At 44.9% G+C, this 17,118-nt stretch overlaps 2 protein-coding genes across 7 annotated transcripts in view; both read left to right on the plus strand.

Moving 5' to 3' along the window:
* The window catches only part of depdc5 (DEP domain containing 5, GATOR1 subcomplex subunit), a 28,886-nt gene extending 26,332 nt beyond the window's left edge, over positions 1-2,554 (plus strand). For all 6 annotated transcript variants that reach the window (XM_014131491.2, XM_014131499.2, XM_045690357.1 and 3 more), the window contains 5 exons: positions 60-229; positions 931-1,102; positions 1,294-1,354; positions 1,716-1,798; positions 1,953-2,554. In XM_014131491.2, coding sequence (XP_013986966.2) covers positions 60-229; positions 931-1,102; positions 1,294-1,354; positions 1,716-1,798; positions 1,953-2,251 — 785 coding nt within the window. In that variant the 3' untranslated portion in view covers positions 2,252-2,554. The remainder of the gene's footprint in view (positions 1-59; positions 230-930; positions 1,103-1,293; positions 1,355-1,715; positions 1,799-1,952) is intronic.
* Positions 2,555-6,556: 4,002 nt separating this feature from the next.
* ywhah (tyrosine 3-monooxygenase/tryptophan 5-monooxygenase activation protein, eta polypeptide) lies at positions 6,557-9,495 on the plus strand. The gene is given in 2 exon segments (NM_001140221.1): positions 6,557-7,002; positions 8,008-9,495. Coding segments are annotated over 2 exon segments (741 nt in total). The 5' UTR covers positions 6,557-6,915; the 3' UTR covers positions 8,662-9,495.
* Positions 9,496-17,118: the final 7,623 nt, after the last annotated feature.

Genomic DNA, 17,118 nt, shown 5'->3' on the forward strand with positions numbered 1-17,118 from the left:
GGCCTGTCCCTCTACTCCCTTGCTCTCTCTCTCCCCTCCCTCCTTGTCTCTCTCCTCAGCTGCCACTGTTCCAGAGCAGAAGACAGTCACCTTGGATGTGGACGTTAACAATCGTAGCGACCGCACCGAGTGGTGCAGCTGCTATTATCATGGCAACTTCTCCCTCAATGCTGCCTTCGAGGTCAAGCTGCACTGGATGGCCGTCACTGCAGCTGTTCTCTTTGAGATGGTAAGACGAGGACAGACAGAGGGGGAATGTCCATTGACTCACTAGAGACACTCTCAGGGCTTCAAACTGTGACCAAAACGCTCGCATTTGCGACCCTTTGACTTGACAATGTTTTATTGGTCGCTAGGGTGGCAGTGAATTTTTTGTTATCTGGTCACGTTTGTTTTTGGTTCACAATGTGCTTTTATAAAAATGTATTCTAACAGCAATGGGTATTCAAAAAGTTTGGTACGAAGTCTTGGTTGAATGATTGCGATGCACAGTTCATTCATCGTGCTCTGTTTTGAATTTACATTTCTAAATGCTTCCCCAAAAAACGGCCCAATTTAATTGGTGCGACCAAATCATGTGCTAGTGCCATCGACTGAAAACGTTGGTAGTGCCACCAGTGCAAAAAGTTAGTCTAGCACTCTACACATTAAGACTAAGATTAAAAGTTCCTGTCAGCATTATTTCATGTAAGATCTTTTTAAGACCTACTGACATATTTCTTGATGTTGCCACAGATATGTAGTAAACGACTAAATTAAATATTTCAGGATGTCATACAAGGCATGCCAGCTGATAATTAAACCATAAGGGCGAAAAACGGCTCACTAATTCCCGACATCACTACACATCACATTGTTTGCTTGGACGAGAGAGTTTGAAAACAAGACCCATGTTTATCTTGACTCTCCACCATACTCCCATCTCGACAGGTCCAAGGCTGGCACAGAAAGGCTGCCTCCTGTGGGTTCCTGTTGGTGCCCGTCCTGGAGGTGCCCTTTGCCCTGCCCTCCTACCTATATGGTGACCCACTGCGGGCCCAGCTCTTCATCCCTCTCCACATCCACCGTCTGCTGAGGGACGGCAGCGACAACCTGTTTGAGGGTGAGGAAACACTAGGAGATTTTTACACCACTGTCATTGTACACAGTTTGTCTCCATCATTTTATAGAGTACCTATTTTTAACATAGATTGTAAGTAAACGTTCAGGGGCAGAAGCATAAACAATTTATTGGGTGTTGCTTTGGGTGTTCATGCTTGTCTATATTATTCCGCTGTGATAATTGTTTGACAGGGTTTGAACCAGAGACGTATTGGGATAGAATGCAGCTCTTTCAGGAGGCCATACTATACCGGTAGGTGATTCTCTATACATAGTTTAGAGGGCAGCAGGTAGCTTAGCGGTTAGAGCGTTGGGCCAGTAACCGAAAGGTTGCATGTTCGAATACCCGAGCCGACAAGGTGAAAAATCTGTCGACGTGCCCTTGAGCAAGCCTCTTAATCCTAATTTGCTCCAGGGGCGACGCACTACTATGGCTGACCCTGTAAAACTACACATTTCACTCCACCTATCTGGTGTATGTGGCAGAAACGTTTTTGTTGTTCTCTGTAAACATGGGATGGAGATGTCTATAAATAAACTCTGAGGCACTATATGTGCTGCAAAGGGCTTTAGGTGTTTATCCAAAGATTCTCTCACTTACCTCTCTCGCTCAGATTCGGTTTTGTCCAAGACAAGTTTTCTGCCTCTGCTTTCAACTTCCCGTCAGAGAACAAACCTCAATACATCCACGTAACAGGTAGGCACATATTAACACAAAGATGAGCATCATTTCTAATTCTGTCACACATTTTTTTTCAATATGCCCTTTGATATCGCTAACACCCTCCCTCACAGTACTGTTCTCCTGTCCCTCTCTGTCCTCCCCGCTCCCCTTCTACCTCCCTCTCTAGGCACAGTGTTCCTCCAGCTGCCCTACTCCAAGAGGAAGTACTCTAGCGGGCAGCAGCGGAGGAGGAGGAATTCAACAGCATCAGCCAGTCAGGGCCTGTTTGGATCGGAAGAGCTGGTGGGTTACTACTGGGCCTACAATACCATGCTGACCAAGGCTTGGAGGACGGGTGTGCTTGGGGACGAGAAGCTGGCTGACCGCCTGCTCAGAGACTTCACTGACTTCTGCGCCAACAAAGACAAGAGGCTGGTGAACTTTTGGGACAGCTGCCAGGAGAAAATGAACGCTAGTGCTCCATGAAGACGAGATGGAGAGGTGAAACTGAGAAAGAGAGACAGACAAATCAATTGAAATGGGAATGCATTGGCTGCAGTGTTGAGGTTTTCGGGAAGAATTCTCCTCAACAACACCTTGTATAAGTGTGCTATGTCCCATCTGTGGCAGGACTTGTGCTTTGCATCTAGGTCAAGGTGGCAGGTCAAGTGTTATGACAGTTAATATGAAGACTATGCATGAGGAGCAGAGACTCTCCTTCCTCTGGTCCTGCTACTAAGCTGCTACTTTTTCTTCACCTCAAGTGAATAATAAAATAACTAATCTGAACCTGGTATACGCATCTACATCAAATCACATTTTATTGGTCACATACACAGCAGATGTTATTGATTAAAATACAGTAGAATAGAATACAGTATATACATATGAGATGGGTAAAGCAGTATGTAAACTTTATTTAAACATTATTAAAGTGACTAGGGTTCCATTATTAAAGTGGCCGGTAATTCCAAGTCTGTACAGTTGAAATCGGAAGTTTACATACACTTAGGTTGGAGTCATTAAAACTTATTTTTCAACCACTCCACAAATGTCTTGTTAACAAAGTATAGTTTTGGCAAGTCGGTTAGGATATCTACTTTGTGCTTGACACAAGTAATTTTCTTTACAATTATAAAGACAGATTATTTCACTTATAATTCACTGTATCACAATTTCAGTGGGTCAGAAGTTTACATACACTGAGTTGACAGCTTTTAAACAGCTTGGAAAATTCTAGAAAATGTCATGGCTTTAGAAGCTTCTGATAAGCTAATTTACATAATTGGAGGTGTATCTGTGGATGTATTTCAAGGCCTACCTTCAAACTCAGTGCCTCTTTGCTTGACATCATGGGAAAATCAGAAGAAATCAGCCAAGACCTAAAAAAAAAATTGTAGACCTCCATGTCTGGTTCATCCTTGGGAGCAATTTCCAAACGACTGAAGGTACCACGTTCATCTGTACAAACAATTGTACGCAAGCATAAACACCATGGGACCACATAGCCGTCATACCGCTCAGGAAGGAGATGCGTTCTGTCTCCTAGAGATGAATGTACTTTGGTGCGAAAAGTGCAAATCAATCCCAGAACAACAGCAAAGGACCTTGTGAAGATGCTGGAGAAAACCGGTACAAAAGTATTGATATCCACAGTAAAACGAGTCCTATATCGACATAACCTGAAAGGCCGCTCAGCAAGGAAGAAGCCACTGCTCCAAAACCGCCATATAAAAGCCAGACTACGGTTTGCAACTGGACATGGGGACAAAGATCGTACTTTTTGGAGAAATGTCCTCTGGTCTGATGAAACTGTGTGGCCATAATGACCATCGTTATGTTTGGAGGAAAAAGGGGGAGGCTTGCAAGCCGAAGAACACCATCCCAACCGTGAAGCACGGGGGTGGCAGCATCATATTGTGGGGGTGCTTTGCTGCAGGAGGGACTGGTGCACTTCACAAAATAGATGGCATCATGAGGTAGGAAAATTATGTGGATATATTGAATCAACATCTCAAGATACCAGTCAGGAAGTTAAAGCTTGGTTGCAATTGGGTCTTCCAAATGGACAATGACCCCAAGCATACTTCATAAAGTTGTGGCAAAATGGCTTAAGGACAACAAAGTCAAGGTTTTGGAGTGGCCATCACAAAGCCCTGATCTCAATCATATAGAACATTTGTGGGCAGAACTGAAAAAGTGTGCGAGCAAGGAGGCCTACAAACCTGACTCCAGTTACACCAGTTCCGTCAGGAGGAATGGGCCAAAATCCACCCAATTTATTGTGGGAAGCTTGTGAAAGGCTACCCGAAACGTTTGACCCAAGTTAAACAATTTAAAGGCAACGCTACCAGATACACTCAATTAGTATGCAAACTTCTGACCCACTGGGAATGTGATGAAAGATATATAAAAGTTGAAATAAATCATTCTCTCTACTATTATTCTGACATTTCACATTCTTGAAATAAAGTGGGGATCCTAACTGACCTAAGACAGGACATTTTTACTAGGATTAAATGTCCGAAATTGTGAAAAACTGAGTTTAAATGTATTTGGCTAAGGTGTACGTAAACTTCCGACTTCAACTGTATATAGGACAGCAGCCTTTAATGTGCAGGGTTGCGTAACCGGGTGGAATCTGGCTAGTGATGGCTATTTAACAGGCTGATGGCCTTGAGACAGCTGTTTTTCAGTCTCGGTCCCAGCTTTGATGCAGCTGTACTGACCTCGCCTTCTGGATGATAGTGGGGTGAACAAGGCATGGTTTGGGTGGCTGATGTCCTTGATGATCTTTTTGGCCTTCCTGCGACATCGGGTGCTGTAGGTGTCCTGGAGGGCAGGTAGTTTGTGCCCGGTGATGCGTTGGGCAGACTGCACCACACTCTGGAGAGCCCTGCGGTTGTGAACGGTGCAGTTGCCATACCAGGCAGGATGCTCTCAATTGTACATGTGTTTACGAGTGCAACTGTGAAATTTAAAACTTTGAGGAGTATTCATTTGTTGCAGAAATGAATACAAAATAAATATCAAGAGGTTTTTCTGGGGTTTGTTCAGGATGTTTTATTGCAAGGGGATAATGTAATGCTAGTTTACCTTCTCAGTGACTGGTAGCCGATGTTGGGGAAGCTACTCTGAAAATATAGTTTACCAAGCTACCAATAACTTCACGCTGGAAGAAGTTAAGCTACACTAAAGCTACCCCTAAGAAAAATATAGTTTAACTAAAGTTATTTTGTAAAAGGTTAGGAGACCATTTTCCCTAATCCTTGTCCTAACCTTAACCTAAATTCTTCTAACTTGCTACGAACTAACTGAGATTTTTAGGGAATCTCAGTTAGCTACACCGCTACATGGCAAAAAAGTAATAAACACTACCTAGATTTGAATTTAGTTCAACTACCACCAAGCTACTGCAGTCTGCAAATTGTACATAGGCCCACCTACTGAGGAGCCAGGCCCAACCAGTCAGAATTTCTTTTTCCCCACAAAAGGGCTTCATTTCAGACTCCTCCGTTTCATCAGCTGTCCGGGTGGCTGGTGTCAGATGATCCCACAGGTGAAAAAGCCAGATGTGGAGGTCCTGGGCTGGCGTGGTTACACTTGGTCTGTGGTTGTGAGGCCGGTTGGACGTACTAACAAATTCTCTAAAATGACTGCTTATGGTAGAGAAATTAACATTCCATTTTCTGACAGCAGCTCAGGTGGACATTCCTGCAGTCAGCATGCCAATTGCAAAAATGTAGACATCTGTGGCATGTGACAAAATAGCACATTATAGAGTGGCCTTTTGTTGTCCCTAGCACAAGGTGTACCTGTGTAATGTTTCATTTTTTAACTAGGCAAGTCAGTTAAGAATAAATTCTTATTTACAATGACGGCCAAACCCGGACAACTCTGGGCCAATTGTGCGCCACCCAATCACGGCCGGAAATGATACAGCCTGGATTCAAACCAGAGACTGTAGTGATGCCTCTTGCACTGAGATGCAGTGCCTTAGACCGCTGCGCCACTCGGGAGCCCATGATTTTGCTGTTTAATCTGCTTCTTGATATGCCATACCTGTCAGGTAGGTAGATTATCTTGGCAAATGAGAAATCCTCACTAACGGGTGTAAACTAATTTGTGCACAACATTTGGGAGAAATACGTTTTTTTGTGTGTATGTAAAATTTCTGCAATCTTTTTATTTAATCTCATAAAACATAGGACTAACACGTTACCTGTTGCATTTATATTTTAGTTCAGTATAGTTACTAGTTGAACTACATTTAGCTCACGACTCCCCAACACTGCTGGTAGCTAGATGTTCTGCTACATTGGAATAATATCACATCCCTGATAATATACAGAAGTGTGTCATACACTCCTCCTCCTACCCAGTTACAGGGAAGAGACGCTGGAATGGGGAGTGATTTCCTTTTAGGGATGAGGGGAGGGAACACTTGTCAGCAACACAGAGGTCTTCTGTACCTTTCAGTCATGTTTTGTACATTACAGCGGTTGGCATAAACGCTATCATGGCTTTGGGACTGGGTAGACGTAAGGGAAGGCACTGCTTATGTCCTATATGTTCACATCTCCATCCTACTATGCTGGAACCATTACTTGTATGCCATATGTGAGGTCACACTAGCTGCAACCCTACACGCACGCGCTCTCAGTTGCTGCAACCGATGCAGTACGTTGCACTGCGCAGGTGCACGCCTGCACCGCACGTTTCTATTTTTAGAAAGTGACGTCATCTTGAAATATCAGCAGCAGCCTTCACCCCCCCCCCGCCCCGGATAGACAGGACTCTTGGAGCATCACCCAATGTCGATAGCAGTGGGAGGCCGCAGTAGCTAGTTAGCCACCGGGTGTTGAGATAGAGTCGGTTAGGGGTTGGTGCGAGGACTTGGAGGGGAGTCACTGATTATCTTAATTCTAATTTGCGCCTCGGCAGCATTGAAAAACGTATTGTTTCACCATTGTTTAGCTAGTATTGTAAGTGAGTTTTTAGAGATAATCCGCAGTGACATTTGATGTGCTGTGTGTAGCGTTGGACGTCATCGGGAAAATACACATTGCTTTCGAATACACCTAGCTATCGTCAATAGCCTCCCGTATCTTGGAACTGACTGCCCGACCTTCGGCACATCAACAGCGACAATGGCAGATAGAGAGCAACTGATCCAGAGAGCCCGTATGGCTGAGCAGGCTGAGCGTTACGATGACATGGCCTCAGCGATGAAACAGGTAGACATAATTTTGCATAATGAGCAATGCAACTCACTTGGAAGAATGGCCAAATGTGACAGTAATTCATATCAGTTTGTAACAAAGGTCATCTATTATTACATTATTCACTAGTCAGACAATGTTGCCTCTTGCTAACTTGCTAACTAACTATAGTACCTGGGATTATCGTCTTAATTTAAGAAATAATTTCCAGAATTCTGTGTAATATCATAAATCAATGTGAAACCTGGTGCACACAATACCAAGGTTGGCTATTTCGCTTCTGTTGCTATGTTATTTTGCCATATATTTTTTAGAAGTGAATGTGGTAGCTAAAGAGCTAGCTGAGCTAACAATGAAACTGGTGGTTGTCTGGTTTCGTGGCTACGGCTGGTCTATGATGCAGTAGTAGCAGTACTAGCCTAGAGGCTGAACAGGGACACACGTTGGGTGCGTTCGTTCACTACAGCACTTTGGGCCGATTGAATAAAACTAGCTATTCCAAGCTTGAAAGCTGGTCTTACCTTTCCTGTAATAGACTAATATACAGAATAGTCGTCACATTTATGCCAGACAGAGGTACAATTTCTTAAATTACGAACAAATATGATGGCGGAAGTTTATAAACGACCAGATTTTGCTCCTTTACAAACGCACCCACAAACCTGTCTGCAAGGGTGGAAATGGCTGCTGCAGTTTGATGTATCGATGATGATGGATACATATTCAGCTTATGACTTAATTGTAGCCTGTTTCTCAAAAGGCATAAGACAAGCATCTTTATATAAAAAAGAGGGTTTAATATTCACAGTTAAGAATCAAGCACAGTCTAGGCTTTCTCCACCTAGGCATGCATGCACCCTGCAACGTCACACCTTTGTCATTGGTCAATTTCTAGAGCTTTTCTTCAGGATAGGAATGTTAGGTCAATGGTACATTTGTTCAATTTATGGAAGGTTTATGATATGGTAGCATTTTCACATCCTGACACCATTCTTTGCAACACTTCTATGTCCTCACCAGGTGACTGAGCTGAGTGAGCCTCTGAGTAACGACGACCGCAACCTGCTCTCCGTGGCCTACAAGAACGTGGTGGGAGCCAGGCGGTCCTCCTGGCGCGTCACCTCCAGCATCGAGCAGAGGGCCATGGCCGATGGCAACGACAAGAAGCTGGAGCTGGTGAAGGCCTACCGGGAGACCATTGAGAAGGAGCTGGAGACGGTCTGCCAGGACGTGCTCAACCTGCTTGACCAGTTCCTCATCAAGAGCTGCGGAGAAGACCAGCTGGAGAGCAAGGTGTTCTACCTGAAGATGAAGGGCGACTACTACCGCTACCTGGCCGAGGTGGCCACGGCCGAGAAGAAGACCTCCGCCGTGGAGTCCTCCGAGGGCGCCTACAAGGAGGCCTACGAGATCAGCAAGAGCATGGCGGCCACCCACCCCATCCGCCTAGGTCTGGCCCTCAACTTCTCTGTGTTCTACTACGAGATCCAAAACGCCCCCGAGGAGGCCTGCAAGCTGGCCAAGGAGGCCTTTGATGAGGCCATCGGACACCTGGACAATCTGAACGAGGACTCCTATAAGGACTCCACCCTCATCATGCAGCTGCTGCGGGACAACCTGACCCTGTGGACCAGCGACCAGCAGGACAGCGAGGGGGGAGAGGCCCAACCCTGAGACCACCTCCTCCTAACCCCTGATAGTCTTTAGCTAGAGTTAGCCACTCCCCTTCCCACTGCCCCCCCCCATTCTTTACTAGTTTCAGATCTTTTGTTCTCTAATCTCTTCCTCATCGCTCGTCTCTTTGTGCCATTATCATGCTCAATTAAGGCCTCATCAGGAATAATCTGTTCTCTAGTGGCCTGCCATTTTTGTCCTACATTCTCACCTCTTCCCTTGCTGCATTCACCCTCTCATACTGTCCTGCTCAACTCTCTCCCTCTTTTCTGTCCTCCAAGGCTTTCTGTCCCTGGCCCACTTCCTGTGTGCTAGGTGGTATTTTTTTTCTGCTTCGATCCATTCCATCCCCTCCCTTCCATAGTTGCTGATAATTAACTGACTAGTTGGTATTCAAGTGACATTTCCACAGGATGTTCTCGTGAGGACAATTTAGTATCGATCATGAGTGGATGTCTGTAATTCTAATTAGGGAAAATGTATTTCATTACGTTACACAGCATAGTGGAAATGTTACTATTGACCAGAATGTGGTTGTGATCTCCTCCTGAACTTGAGCCCTTTCTATGCCCCCCTGTCACTGTAAGATGTCTGTCTGTTCCTCCTCTCTATTTCCTGTCTGTTGCCCTTTCCACTCTGCCCTCTGATCTCTGTGTGCACTGCTAGCCCCTGTCAATGTGTGTGCCAGCAATCATACCATTTTGAAATGTCCACCTTTTGAAGGTTGATGGGACGGTGTCTGGAGTTTTCAGTTGTGCAAGTACATTTGTTTATTATTATGAATAATGTGTGGTCATTAAAATAATGCCATTAAAACATTACCTACCCTGGGAACTTGTGGGTTTATACCCTGTTCTGTGTGAATGCTTGGATGAACAGCATGCTCGTGTGCATCAGTCGCCATGAGTGAATCTGTGGCCCTGCGGTCATGAGCTATTTGGTCATGATGTTTCCTGCTGAACGTGTATTTTCTTTCTCATTCCGATTATCTCTGTATTACACACACGCACACATCACTGTGTAGGATTGTATTGTGTTTTTTTGTGAGAATGTTCTCATGGTATTCCTCCCCCCGATGGACAAAGTCAGAATGGGGTCTTGGGGCAGCCTACATTTCCAATGAATTAGCTACACACTTCCGTTGGAGTGAAATGGACAGTAGGCTAGTAGTAGGTGTAATATGACCCATTTTAGTTTTCTGTTGCAAAAGTTTTGATTCTATATGCCCAACTGAACACCACCCTGGCTTGTTTTACCACTTTTTTTTTTTTTTTACCTTCCTGGCTCTTTGTTGTGCTGCATTTTACCATGTTAATCTCCAGAGTCGCTACTTACCTGGTGGTTGTTTCTGGTACTTTTACCCTCCCGACTACAAGGTCCATAATAACTTAACAGCCCCATTAAAGGGATTTTTTGTTGCAATCTTTCAACTTTATTATTGATTTATAGGTCTATGCTGAGACTGGTATTACAAACATCCCACTACAAGGAATACAAGGATGAAAGAAGTAGAAAACAATCATGATCCAAAACCAATCAAAGTTCTATCAATTAAATTGTCAGTCTTTTATATTGGTACAGGCTTATCTCGATCATCTCAGGGAGGAGTGAGGTTGGGCATAGTTCAGGCTTTGAAATTGCTAAGATAAAAGCTCAGGGTCAGGGAAGAAGCATCAGGTGGTGATGATATAGGAGCATTCAAGGTTGGGGAGTAACATGCAATCCGTTACATGTAAGGGATTACAAAAAAACAGATTACATGTAAGGGATTACAAAAAAACGGGTAACTGTAATCCATTACGTTACCAGCAAAAAATATCGTAATCAGATTGCACAACTGAGCAAGAGGACAAGTACATTAGAGTGTCTAGTTTGAGAAACAAGATGCCTCACAAGTCCTCAACTGGCAGCTTCATTAAATAGTACCCTCAAAACACCAGTCTCAATGTCAACAGTGAAGAGGTGCCTCTGGGAGGCTGGCTTTCTAGGCAGAGTTCCTCTGTCCAGTGTCTGTGTTCATTTTGCCCATCTTAATCTTTTATTTTTATTTGGCCAGTCTGAGATATGGCTTTTTCTTTGCAACTCTGCCTAGAAGGCCAGCATCCCGGAGTCGCCTCTTTACTGTTGACGTTGAGACTGGTGTTTTGCGGGTAATATTTAATGAAGCTGCCAGTTGACTTGTGAGGTGCCTGTTTCTGAAACTAGACACTAATGTACTTGTCCTCTTGCTCAGTTGTGCACCTGGGCCTCCGACTCTTTCTATTGTGTTAAGAGCCTGTTTGCGCTGTTCTGTGAAGGGAGTAGTACGCAGCGTTGTACCAGATCTTCAGTTTCTTGACAATTTCTCACATGGAATAGCCTTCATTTCTCAGAACAAGAGTAGACTGATGAGTTTCAGAAGAAAGTTCTTTGTTTCTGGGCATTTTGAGCCTGTAATCGAACCCACAAATGCTGATGCTCCAGATACTTAACTAGTCTAAAGAAGGCCAGTTTTATTGCTTCTTTAATCAGCACAACATTTTTCAGCTGTGCTAACATAATTGCAAAAGGGTTTTCCAATGCTCAATAAGCCTTTTAAAATGATCAACTTGGATTAGCTAACACAACGTGCCATTGGAACACAGGAGTAATGGTTGCAGATAATGGGCCTCTGTACGCCTATGTAGATATTCCATAAAAAATCTGCCGTTTCCAGCTACAGTAGTCATTTACAACGTTAACAATGTCTACACTGTATTTCGGATAAATTTGATGTTATTTTAATGGACAAAAAATGTACTATTCTTTAAAAAACTAGGACATTTCTAAGTGACCCTAAACTTTTGAACGGTAGTGTATATCTAATTTATAACATTGTTAAAACAAACATTTTGAAATCATGGGTCCTTGCATCTATAGCTCTGTCTATTAATCTCTGTGGCTACATTTCCCCAGGCCCATCCCTCAGCTTTTTACCAAAGCAGAGGCGGGGCGACCGTTTTATCTTTGGATTTGCCCTTTAAACAACTGCATGTTATCAAGATATCAAATAGGCATTAACAAAAAGGTAAACAATAGGCCTATAGCAAATGCAGCATATGGCATTAATTTTCACATGTAAATAACACTTTTCAGTAGTGCTTAAAGCATGCCATTCCATGAGCATCCATTTTTTAACTCGAATCAATGAGTCCAATCAGTCCTCCATGACAACAAAATCATAATCAACAAAGTAGGGCTGGCTAATAAGTCCTTCGTTTTGGGGTTATGCTCAGGTAAAACAATTTGGCTAATCTATACCTCCATATTTCCAAGTCCTATTCTTGAAGAACAAGGGGTATAACATTTATTGGAATGACTGGAATTCTGATAGACTGGTTTTTAATGTAAAGATATCATTTAATTGTATTATTATATCTAGTAAAAAGCGATGGGTTTGAAGAAGCCTACATAACCAACCCATAAAGTGAAATTGTACGTCCATATATTTTTTAAATTTATTTTACCTTTATTTAACTAGGCAAGTCAGTTAAGAACAAATTCTTATTTTCAATGACGGCCTAGGAACAGTGGGTTAACTGCCTTGTTCAGGGGCAGCTATGTAAACTTTAACGTTTATTTATCCTGCAATAGATGTTCAATTGCCTCTTAAGGGAAAAGTAATCTAAAAATAACTGAATGTAATCAGATTACGTTACTGAGTTTGGGTAATCCAAAAGTTACGTTACTGATTACAATTTTGAACAGGTAACTAGTAACTGTAACGGATTACATTGAAAAAGTAACCTACCCAACCCTTGGAACAATACAAGGGTAAGATCATACAGTGACATTGTAAATGTTTTATACCTGTAGAGACTAATGGCTGATGTAAATGTATGTGAACCAGATTGTTTGTAGTTGTGATGAGAGAGATTAATAACATTTTATGGATAGCCCCTTATCACACGCACACTCAAGTCTTCACCAGCAACCTAAAGAGGAATAGAGGAGGGGCAGAATAATCATTAACCCACTCTCTGTGTGTGTTTACTCTGTGAGTGAGGTAGTTTTGTGAAGAATGTACCTTTTTGATTGACTGTTACCTTGATTCAGAATTAGTTTCCTTGTGGAAATAAATCATAATATTGACAGAAGAGTTCATGGACTGGGCTTACAGTCAACAGCCATGTCCATTAACATACATTTAATGCTAGTATTACTATATTTCCCCATTAAACATGTCCTATTATAGCCAATAAACCCTTCCTCATGGTTGTGTTCTATCAAAAACCCAATTTATTGTTTTTCCTGTATGCTCTTTGGTGTGCTCTTTCTCCCAGGAGTCCACAATTGACCTGGTGCCACAGCACTTTCACAGTTGATGTATCTACCTACAGTAGTCACCTACTTTCAGAGTTTTATCAATCAGCCGTTTCCATTAGGACTAGGGTTAGTGTAATTCTGAAAGTGGAGTGGCTTACAAGTTGTATTTTATAGGATATATTTTTTCTTCTAAGTATTTTCGGTTCAGTTGATCATTAAAGCGCCAATCAGCAGTAGAAACAATAACAAAGCTACTGCCTGCCACTGTTTTGGTAAAAAGCTGAGGGATGGGTTTGGAGAAATGGAACCATTCTCAAATTCCTAGACAGAGCTATGGATGCAAGGACTGACCAACCATGATATCAAAATGATCGTTCTTATGCTATATTGTGTTTATTTACAAACATTGGAGTAAAACAAGCTTACATTTGGGGTTCTGATAGGGTACAACAGTTGAACTAAGCTCATGAGGCATAAGTTACTGTAAATTCTTCAAGAATCAATGGGTACATATAATTCATCTATAAGTCCAAAAATGGATGTAGTAACTGTTGATTTCCCCTTCAATGACCCTTTGTTTGCCATAAAGCACATTCTTTGCATTGTCTCAAACACCCTATTAACCAACACACCAGTGGTGGTTGGTGCCTTTTAAGACGACGGACAGCAATCTTTTTTTATGAGCTTGGCCTTATTTCTACTACATTTTTTTTACATTTTTACATTTTAGTCATTTAGCAGACACTCTTATCCAGAGCGACTTACAGTAGTGAATGCATACATTTCATACAACTAGTACATTTCATTATTTATTTTTTTCTGTGCTGGCCCCCCGTGGGAATCGAACCCACAACCCTGGTGTTGCAAACACCATGCTCTACCAACTGAGCTACAGGGAAGGCTACTACAACACATTGGATAACTGTCATTCATATACAATTAACCCAGCTCAATGTAACATCCATAGATTTAGGCTACTACATGATTGTCGAATTTGACCTATACACATCATGAGCTTGCTACAACCTAGCCTATGAATGAAAGCTTACAATGTAGGAGCACAGGTCGAGAGAAATTTGAGTAATCAAGGAGACAGACATTGACACATTCAACACTACCTTGCACACTCTTGTTGCCTCTAGCTGATCTAGGGTGTAATCATTTGTCCAACAGTTGCAAACAAGATTTTTTTATAGGACAAATTCAGGTAGGTTTCTCATATTTTGTTCCTTTTGCTTCCGTTTAAGAAATGTTTTTACAACAGAATCGGCGGAATGAATACACCTCTGATCACACGCAAACAGAGTTCACTTTCATAGCAGCCACATACAAACAGCATGATCCTTTTGATCATTGTAGAATTGCTTCTCGCATCTACGCACTCGCCTCTTCTCACCTTTTCCCTGCGCTTGTGGACTTCAGTGCACAACACATCAGCTGTCTGTGACCAGAGGAAAAAACCTTTCCAAACCAAACCTTCATATCATAACCACTAACCGCTACACACATCCTACATCGTTGTCACCATATTAAATAATGTCATAGTCAACATAGCTACTAGAACTAAGGTGTTAGTAAACCCGCTACGATCATGCATTACTGTGTACAGTCAGCAAGGAGTTAAGCAGTTACACTGGCGGGCAATAAATTAATAAAACCAAAAGCTTACCTTGACTTCGAAGAGTTCCAGTGTTTGATAGCAATAGCCGGCAAGCTACCATAGCCAACTAGCTAACATAGTATTCATGTCTGTTTGAGCAGGGTGTTTGAGTAGGCTAAACTAGCTAGGTAGGTGAAAATGAAAAAAGACAAAGTCTCTCTCTTTCTCTCTCTCTTGCTTCTCCTTCATTTTTGAATAAATGAATTTGTTCAAAACTGTTTAACTATTTTTTTCTTTCTCCTTGAGTCAACTACTCACCAGATTTTATGAACTTCAGTGCTAGCTAGCTATAGCTTATGCTTTCAGTACTAGATTTATTCTCTGATCCTTTGATTGGGTGGACAACATGTCAGTTGTCACAGCTGTCGTGGAAGAGAGAATGGGACCAAGGCGCAGCGGGTTGCGTGGTCAACATATTTATTAAATAAAATGCGAACACCACGGAAAAACAATAAACAAGCTAACGACAGGAACAGAGAAGCATGCTCAACAAAAGCAGTGCTATCAAACAACTAATCACAAGTGACAAACAAAACACACACCTATTTATAGGACTCCCAATCAGAGGCAACTAGAAACACCTGCCTCCAATTGAGAGTCCAGCACCCAACCTACACATAGAAAGCTATCCTAGAACATACACATAGAAATACAAACATAGACCAGTGACCAAAAAACCCGTAATACATAAATAAACCAACCTCTGCCACGTCCTGACCAAACTACAATAACAAAATATCCTCTATACTGGTCAGGACGTGACAGTACCCCCCCCAAAGGTGCAGACTCCGGATGCACCTACACAAAACACAGAAAACCCCTAAAGCAAACCAAAAAAATCCTCCCTAAACTAAAGGGAGGGAAGGGAGGGTGGCTGCCGTCAACGACGGCACTGTGCTACACCCCCCCCCTTCCCAACCCACCTATATTGGAGGCGGCTCAGGTGCGGGACGTGGCCTCCACTCCACCCTCGACTTCGCCCACTTAGGTGGTGCCCCTGGCCGCGCCGGGGGGCTGGTGGGCGACCCTGGCTTCGCACGGCTGGCGGGCGATTCTTGCTGCACCCGGCTGGCGGGTGTCTCTGGCTGCACCTGGCTGTCGGGCGACCCTTGCTGCGCGCGGCTGGCAGATGACCCTGGCTGCGCCCGGCTGGCGGGTGTCGCTGGCTGCGCCCGGCTGGCGGGCGTCGCTTGCTGCGCCCGGCTGGCGGGCGGCGATGGCAGCTCCGGAACGGCGGGCCACTCTGGCAGATCCGGACAGGCGGGCCACTCTGGCAGATCCGGACAGGCGGGCAACTCTGGCAGATCCGGACAGGCGGGCCGCTCCGGCGGATCCGGACAGGCGGGCCGCTCCGGCGGATCCGGACAGGCGGGCCGCTCCGGCGGATCCGGACAGGCGGGCCGCTCCGGCGGCTCCGGACAGACGGGCCGCTCCGGCGGCTCCGGACAGACGGGCCGCTCAGGCGGCTCCGGACAGACGGGCCGCTCAGGCGGCTCCGGACAGACGGGCGGCTCTGGCGGCTCCTGACTGGCGGGCGGCTCTGGCGGCTCCTGACTGGCGGGCGGCTCTGGCGGCTCCTGACTGGCGGGCGGCTCTGGCGGCTCCAGACTGGCGAGGCTGGGCTGACGCACTAGAAGCCGGATGCGTGGGGCTGGTACAGGATGTGCCAGTCTGGGCACACGCACCTCAGGGCTAGTGCGGGGAGCGGGAACAGGCTGAACAGGACTAGGCTGACTACTGGGAAGCTTGGTCCGGGTTGCTGGTACTGGTCGTGCCAGACTGGAGGTACTCACTTCCGGGATAGCACAAGAGGCAGGAACCGGAAAGACTGGGCCATGGAGGTGCACAGGTGGCCGTGACCGCACCGCCTGCACAACCCGTCCTGGCTGGATGGAACTAACAGCCCTGTACAAGCGGGGTGCTGGTCCAGGGCGAACTGGGCTGTGCAGGGGCCTGATGTTTGCCGTGCGTAGAGCGGGAGTAGGGTAGCCTGGTCCTAGGAGGCGTACCGGCGACCAGATGCGCTGCGCAGGCATCCTCCTACCAGGCTGGATGCCCACTCTAGCACGGCATCTGCGCGGGGCTGGAATGGCGCGCACCGGACTGTGCGTGCGCATGGGTGAGATAGTGCGCACCTCAGCAAAACATGGCGCCCTCCACCTCATACGCTCCTCCATATAATCACGGGTAGCTGGCTTACGGCTCTTCCTTGGCCTAGCCAAACTACCCGTGTGCCCCCCAAAAATATTTATTGGGGGTGCCTCTCCGGCTTCCTCGCCAGCGCGTCCATAGCCTCATAACGCCGCCTCTCAGCCTTCGCCTCCTCGATCTCCTCCCGTGGGCGACGGTAATCCCCAGCCTGATCCCAAGGTCCAGCCCCGTCCAGAATCTCCTCCCAAGTCAATTCTTCGTCATAGTCCATGTAGTTAATGACCTGCTCCTTCTTCCGCTGCTTGGTCCTGGTATGGTGGGTAGTTCTGTCACAGCTGTCGTGGAAGAGAGAATGGGACCAA

The sequence above is a fragment of the Salmo salar genome, chromosome ssa01 (assembly GCF_905237065.1).
Source record: "Salmo salar chromosome ssa01, Ssal_v3.1, whole genome shotgun sequence".
Lineage (NCBI taxonomy): Eukaryota > Metazoa > Chordata > Actinopteri > Salmoniformes > Salmonidae > Salmo > Salmo salar.